Genomic DNA, 7,500 nt, shown 5'->3' on the forward strand with positions numbered 1-7,500 from the left:
CATTTTGTGGAGTAAGCAGAGAAAAGCACTCCCGGGAGACACAGATGGAATCAGGAGAATAAGGGACAATATAACAAACATCCGCCTCTTAATACCTTTGTAGAGAAATACGTTCTCCCCTGGTCTGAATCTAATTCATGGAGAAAAGGGCTAAGAGTTATGGCTTGTTACCTGAAACAAAACAGTGAAGCCATCACCCAGATATCAGTCAAAATACCAGAAAATACCAGTCGTAGCTCCCCATCAATGACTAGTTCAGTGAAACAAATAAATGATCTAATAAAGCCCATTACATGCAAGGTCTCAATGCACACAACAATTAAAAGAACAAAAAAATAAAGATTTCCCCAAACAACCTGCAATAAAGGTTTTCAAAAATCAAAAAACAGATGAAGCTGACTATTGCAAGTGAAAATGCTTTTTATGTGACTTGGGGGAGAAAATATAGAAGAAGAAGGGGAAAAAACGGTCCAATCCCAGCTAGAGCAAGCAGGTTTGAGAGAGGGGGGGTCCCAGCTAGAGCAAGCAGGTTTGAGAGAGGGGGGGTCCCAGCTAGAGCAAGCAGGTTTGAGAGAGGGGGGGTCCCAGCTAGAGCAAGCAGGTTTGAGAGAGGGGGGTTCTGACCGAATCAAAGCAGAAGCAGAATTTTCGGCACAAAAGAATGTGATTGTACCACCTGCCATCGCGTGATTGGATGAAGAAACGATCCCAGAAGGCCCTGTTTCCTCTCTAGGCGTCCTTATCAGAGAGCGCAGGGGGGCAGCGCCATTAACCTGCACCTCACTGGCGAACCTCGCTGAGATTAGTCTGCTCTTACAGCCCAGAGTCACACACAGGGGGATAACACCCAACGCTTTGAAGTCACTTGAAACCTGGGACCACAGTGTTACTGAAAAGTGATCTTCTGATGATATGGTTGAAAGATAGAAAGGTGAAATGCAGTTTATATTTATAACCCTAACCCTAACCCTCCTGATAAGCATTTGACTGCTCTCACTAGCGAAACTAACGCTCTCACTACCGAAACAACGGTATTCAGCAACACATCGCAGCATTGAACATAAAAACGATGTTCCGCAGAATGAGCGGACTCACCTTCGCTGCAGAAGCGTCCCTTGTACTCCGTTCTGGAACAATCGCAGAGCGGTTCCCCGTCCACCACGGAACAGCTCCCTCCGTTCTCACACGGGTTCTCCGTGCACCTGCCGTCCGCCTCCAGACGGACCCTCAGGCTGCTGAGCAGAACGGGCTCGGCGCCGCCGTACTTCAGGTCCGTGATCAGGCCCTGGAAGGGCGGGGCGTCGCGCACCGTGGGCAGCGTGAGCGCCGCCCTCCGGATGTCCTGGGGCACGCCGCCCAGGAACAGGTCGCTGACGATGTTCATGTACTGGCGCTGGGGCCGCACCTCGTCGGCCTTGGCGCTACCGTCCAGCCCCAAGACGGTACGCAGGTTGTAGCGGCTGAGCGTGGCGAAGTGCCAGCCGCTGTCGTTCACGCGCTTGTCGGACACCACGCTGGTCTCGGCGCAGTCGATGCTGAAGCGCAGCTGGAGCCGTCCCTCCACCACCATGAGCTGCAGGAAGTCGCAGTAGCCGCCGTCGTCGAAGTAGAGGAGCAGAGCCGACGACGCCTCGGTCTTGAACTGGAAGCTGAGGTCGCTGCGCGTGCTGGCGTCCCAGCGGAGGTAGCGCGCCCACTGACCCGGGGCCCCTGGGAACTCCAGGCCCAGACACGGCCCCAGCGCCGCGCCCACCAGCAGATGCAGACGCACATACAAACCCAGAGGATCCATGGTCGCGAGGAGTAGCCGTTTATAATCCCAGACTGTCAGAGAGCATTAAGTTTGATTTGGTACAAAGAACTAGCTAGAGTAAATTCTCTATTTATTTTGAGTGAATATCCACAGTTATATCCAGAAGAATGCCCAGAGATTGTTTAATATTGATGTTTTTTTCCTTACAAAAATAGCGTGTTTTTTTTAGAGGGAGTAGGGTGGTAGTTGGGAGAACAGTCGAACAGTTAACAGTCGTGAGGCCATTCACATTAGTCAGTCCCAATCGCTAACGGTTAGCTAGCTAGCTGCCTTCCCTCGTTTAGACGAAGGAGAGACAGAGGACTGAGAAGAGGACTAACAAGTTGATTTTGATGAGTCAAAGATCTAATCTCCACGGAGAGTCATGATGTGAGGTCTGGTTGAAGCGATTCTTCTGGCTCCGAGGATGAGCAGGACTTCCTTCTTCATGTTGCCTGCTGGGATTTGTAGTTCATGGGGGATCCTCTGTATTCCCTCAGTTCCATCACTGTCAAAAACAGAGGAGCAGGGAATTACACAAGAACACGTCTCACACTATCCATAAATCTGTTAGGAAACGTCACCTAAAAAGAGAGTGATGCTTTAAAACAAGCCTTCGTTCTCTGCATCTTCTCAATGATATACAGTAGACATACTTTTTATCAAGTATATATATCAAAACTATATAAATTCAAAGGGCATGTGCTACCATACCCTCAGATGTGACTTGGCTTTAAATATAAACAGCAGGACAAAATACAAATCAAAAGGGAGGAATTGTGGAGCCCGATACAGATCAGATATACTAAACTATAACTGTGCTCACAAAAACCTCATTAAAAGTTGCCTTTTTCTGCTCTTCTTTCTCCCAGTTGTTTTTTTCCCCTCAGTGAAGGTTGTCCAGAGCTATCGGTCATCTGCTACGTAAATTAGTCCCATTATTCTCATGGCAGCCCATGACTATCAATCAGTCCAGCTGAGACCGGCTTTATCTGATGACCAGGCCAGCGAAGAGAAAGGGCTTTCTGCTGCATGCACAACACAGAGAGAGAGAGAGAGAGAGAGAGAGAGAGAGAGAGATAGACAGAGAGAGAGAGACAGAGAGAGAGATAGACAGAGAGAGAGAGAGAGAGAGAGAGAGACAGAGAGAGAGAGATAGACAGAGAGAGAGAGAGAGAGAGATAGACAGAGAGAGAGAGATAGACAGAGAGAGAGAGAGAGAGATAGACAGAGAGAGAGAGAGAGATAGACAGAGAGAGAGATAGACAGAGAGAGACACACAGAGAGAGAGAGAGATAGAGATAGAGATAGACAGAGAGAGAGAGAGAGAGATAGACAGAGAGAGAGAGAGAGAGAGAGAGACACACAGAGAGAGAGAGAGATAGAGATAGAGATAGACAGAGAGAGAGAGAGAGAGATAGACAGAGAGAGAGATAGACACAGAGAGAGAGAGAGAGAGAGAGAGAGAGAGAGAGATAGACAGAGAGAGAGAGAGAGAGAGAGAGACACACAGAGAGAGAGAGAGATAGAGATAGAGATAGACAGAGAGAGAGAGAGAGAGATAGACAGAGAGAGAGAGAGAGAGAGAGATAGACAGAGAGAGAGAGAGAGAGAGAGAGAGTGAGAGAGAGATAAACACAAAGAGAGATAGACAGAGAGAGATAGAGAGAGATAGAGAGAGAGAGAGAGAGAGACAGAGAGAGAGTGAGAGATAAACACAGAGAGAGATAGACAGAGAGAGAGAGAGAGAGACAGAGAGATAGACAGAGAGAGAGAGACAGAGATAGAGAGAGAGAGAGATAGACACAGAGAGAGAGAGATAAACACAGAGAGAGAGAGAGAGAGAGAGAGAGAGAGAGAGAGATAGACAGAGAGAGAGAGAGAGAGACAGAGAGAGAGAGATAGACAGAGAGAGAGAGAGAGAGATAGACAGAGAGAGAGAGAGAGAGAGAGAGAGAGAGAGATAGACAGAGAGAGAGAGAGAGAGACACACAGAGAGAGAGAGAGTGAGATAGAGATAGACAGAGAGAGAGAGAGATAGACAGAGAGAGAGAGAGAGAGAGAGAGAGAGATAGACAGAGAGAGAGAGAGAGAGAAATAGACACAGAGAGAGAGAGAGAGAGAGAGAGAGAGAGAGAGATAGACAGAGAGAGAGAGAGAGATAGACAGAGAGAGAGATAGACACAGAGAGAGAGAGAGATAGACAGAGAGAGAGTGAGAGAGAGATAAACACAGAGAGAGATAGACAGAGAGAGAGAGAGAGAGAGAGAGAGAGAGAGACAGAGAGATAGACAGAGAGAGTTGTAGATAGACTAGGAATGTAACAGTGTAGTGTTTTAAGGTATAGCAGGGTATGAAACAACCCTGGTTCTGAACCTTCAGTCTTTCCCTGTAATACTGTGCCCACGGAATGTTGCGCAATGCACATGCCATTTGCCACAGAGGACATTGTAATTTAATATACATTATTAAACTGGACTAGATGACAAGATTGTGTATTTTCTGTCTTTATGCAAAATAAACTGTCCAATGTTGCACTGCAGTAAGCTAGAACATAACGTCTCGCGCACACACTTAGTAACGTTACACGCACACACTTCATAACGTCACACACACACACTTCATAACGTCACACACACATATTTCAGTTCAACAAAACAATATTTTTCTTCAAAGCAAAATATTTATATAATATATAATAGCATAAATAATAATACAGTGAAATACCGTACACTGATATTTTGGTACTGTAGATACCGTACCATACCATGACATTTCAACCAGTTCCATCCCTAGACCCCCTAGTGGAGGTACAGGAGACTAGTCAGTAACCAGGGAGGCTCATTAGCAACGATTTAGGTTGATCTTTTTCAGGATTTAATTATTATTATTTATTTATTTTTCTTTCAATTTTTATATTCTTAGATGTCTATACCGTGTGTTCAGAGACCTGTTACAGCATGCCTTATGTGCTATAGAGACTAGATTATGTGCTATAGAGACTAGATTATGTGCTATAGACACTAGATTATGTGCTATAGAGACTAGATTATGTGCTATAGAGACTAGATTATGTGCTATAGAGACTAGATTGTGCTATAGAGACTAGATTATGTGCTATAGAGACTAGATTATGTGCTATAGAGACTAGATTATGTGCTATAGAGACTAGATTATGTGCTATAGAGACTAGATTGCACGACTTCACTGAAAAGATGGAATGAATGTGAGATAAACAGCCAGGTACTGCGGCTCTGCTCTAGTCTCTCTCTGCTGCTTCACAACGCAGAGAGAGAGACCAGAACACAGAGAACGTCTGCAGAGAGAGAGACCAGAACATAGAGAACGTCTGCAGAGAGAGAGACCAGAACAGAGAGAACGTCTGCAGAGAGAGAGACCAGAACAGAGAGAACGTCTGCAGAGAGAGAGACCAGAACAGAGAGAACGTCTGCAGAGAGAGAGACCAGAACAGAGAGAACGTCTGCAGAGAGAGAGACCAGAACAGAGAGAACGTCTGCTCCATTACACAATACAGAGAGACCAGATCATGTCACATCTGTTCTGCTCTCACTGTTCTGTTCTCTAACCCTAACCCTGCACTCCTGAGAGAGACAGAGAGAGAGATGGAGAGAGGGAGAGAGAGAGAGAGAGAGACTAAGATGAGATGAAGAGAGAAAGAGAGAGGGAAAGAGAGATGGAGCGTAAGATGGAGATGGAGAGAGGGAAAGAGAGATCAAAAATAAGGGTAAAGGCAGTGAGAGAGTTGAGAGAGAGAGTTGAGAGAGAGAGAGAGAGAGTTGAGAGAAAGAGAGAGAGTTGAGAGAGAGAGAGAGAGTTGAGAGAGAGAGAGAGTTGAGAGAGAGAGAGAGAGAGTTGAGAGAGAGAGAGTTGAGAGAGAGAGAGAGAGACAGAGAGAGAGAGAGAGTTGAGAGAGAGAGAGAGAGTTGAGAGAAAGAGAAAGAGTTGAGAGAAAGAGAGTTGAGAGAGAGTTGAGAGAGAGAGAGTTGAGAGAGAGAGAGAGAGAGAGAGAGAGAGAGAGAGAGACAGAGAGAGAGAGAGGGAGTTGAGGGAGAGAGAGAGACAGAGAGAGAGAGAGTTGAGAGAGAGAAAGAGAAAGAGAGAGAGAGTTGAGAGAGAGAGAGAGAGAGAGTTGAGAGAAAGAGTTGAGAGAGAGAGAGAGAGAGAGAGAGAGAGAGAGAGAGAGAGAGAGAGGGAGAGAGAGAGAGAGACAGAGAGAGAGAGAGAGAGTTGAGAGAGACAGAGAGACAGAGAGAGAGAGAGTTGAGAGAGAGAGAGAGAAAGAGAGAGAGAGTTGAGAGAGAGAGAGAGAGAGAGAGAGAGAGTTGAGAGAAAGAGTTGAGAGAGAGAGAGAGAGAGAGAGTTGAGAGACAGAGAGAGAGAGAGAGAGAGAGAGAGAGACAGAGAGAGAGGGAGACAGAGAGAGAGAGAGAGTTGAGAGAAAGAGAGTTGAGAGAGAGAGAGTTGAGAGAGAGAGAGAGAGAGAGAGAGACAGAGAGAGAGACAGAGAGAGAGAGAGACAGAGAGAGAGAGAGAGTTGAGAGAAAGAGAGTTGAGAGAGAGAGAGTTGAGAGATAGAGAGTTGAGAGAGAGAGAGAGAGAGAGAGAGAGAGAGAGAGAGAGAGAGACAGAGAGAGAGACAGAGAGAGTTGAGAGAGAGAGAGAGAGAAAGAGAGAGACAGAGAGAGAGACAGAGAGAGTTGAGAGAGAGAGAGAGAGAGAGAGAGAGAGAGAGAGAGAGAGAGAAAGAGAGAGAGAATCCAGCAGAATGGATAGTATGTCAGCGGTGCTATGACACATACTCCTCCATCTCCTACTGACAGGTCAGACTGATGTGTGTCAGAGCAGAGCATGCTGGGATATGCTGCTCCATGACACACTAGTGATGCAATGACAAGCCAACGTCTGGCCACCAGCAACCCATGGACCTGAGCTGGTGCCAAATGTGTGTGTGTGTGTGTGTGTGTGTGTGTGTGTGTGTGTGTGTGTGTGTGTGTGTGTGTGTGTGTGTGTGTGTGTGTGTGTGCATGCTTGCGGGAATTGGTTCGCAGAAAGTTCTTTCAGCAAAACCCATAGCTGATAACCATATGATATTGATCAGATTTGAACAATGGTTAACCTAGATAAAGAAATATAGTCTCAATGCTTAACCAAGAATCATTCAAAATATATCAATATCTATCCAGCTAATCATATTTTAATGATTGCTCACCAATATGCAATTTAACAATGTGGAAAATATAAAGGGTTAAATAAATACAGGCTATAAGAAATTACAGACATAAATAATTTGGCCATGGTGATAGCTGATGACTGTATGTCCCATAATATCAACTATCCACACCCCCTTTTAAACCCTCAAAATCACCATGGAAACATAACAGGCTGAGAACATGGATATGTTGACCCCAGATACAGAACATGTCGGCATTTTAAATGACAGTCTGCTTTCTATCTCTGAAATTGTAAACACATACAGTATGAACACAATCTATCCATCCACTTCCATTGTGAACTCACCGACCAATCCCAGCGCTGTGTACTGTACTCACCGACCAATCCCAGCGCTGTGTACTGTACGGAGTGTGACAATGAACCGGTCCATTAACCATTTGAACCTCTTGCGCTTTAATTGTCACAACCTTTAATTGTCCGAGCCCTAAATAAACCCTCAACCCTAGTGACCTGAA

General features: G+C 45.7%; 1 protein-coding gene across 1 annotated transcript in view; it reads right to left on the minus strand.

The window, feature by feature from the left end:
* sptlc2a (serine palmitoyltransferase, long chain base subunit 2a) overlaps positions 1 to 1,792 on the minus strand; it is a gene marked incomplete at both ends in the record, with an annotated part of 61,921 nt that extends 60,129 nt beyond the window's left edge. The window contains one exon of the mRNA XM_084438336.1: positions 1,096 to 1,792. Coding sequence (XP_084294462.1) covers positions 1,096 to 1,792 — 697 coding nt within the window. The remainder of the gene's footprint in view (positions 1 to 1,095) is intronic.
* Between the last annotated feature and the right edge of the window lie 5,708 nt (positions 1,793 to 7,500).

Source organism: Borostomias antarcticus, assembly GCF_949987555.1.
Source record: "Borostomias antarcticus genome assembly, chromosome: 5".
Lineage (NCBI taxonomy): Eukaryota > Metazoa > Chordata > Actinopteri > Stomiiformes > Stomiidae > Borostomias > Borostomias antarcticus.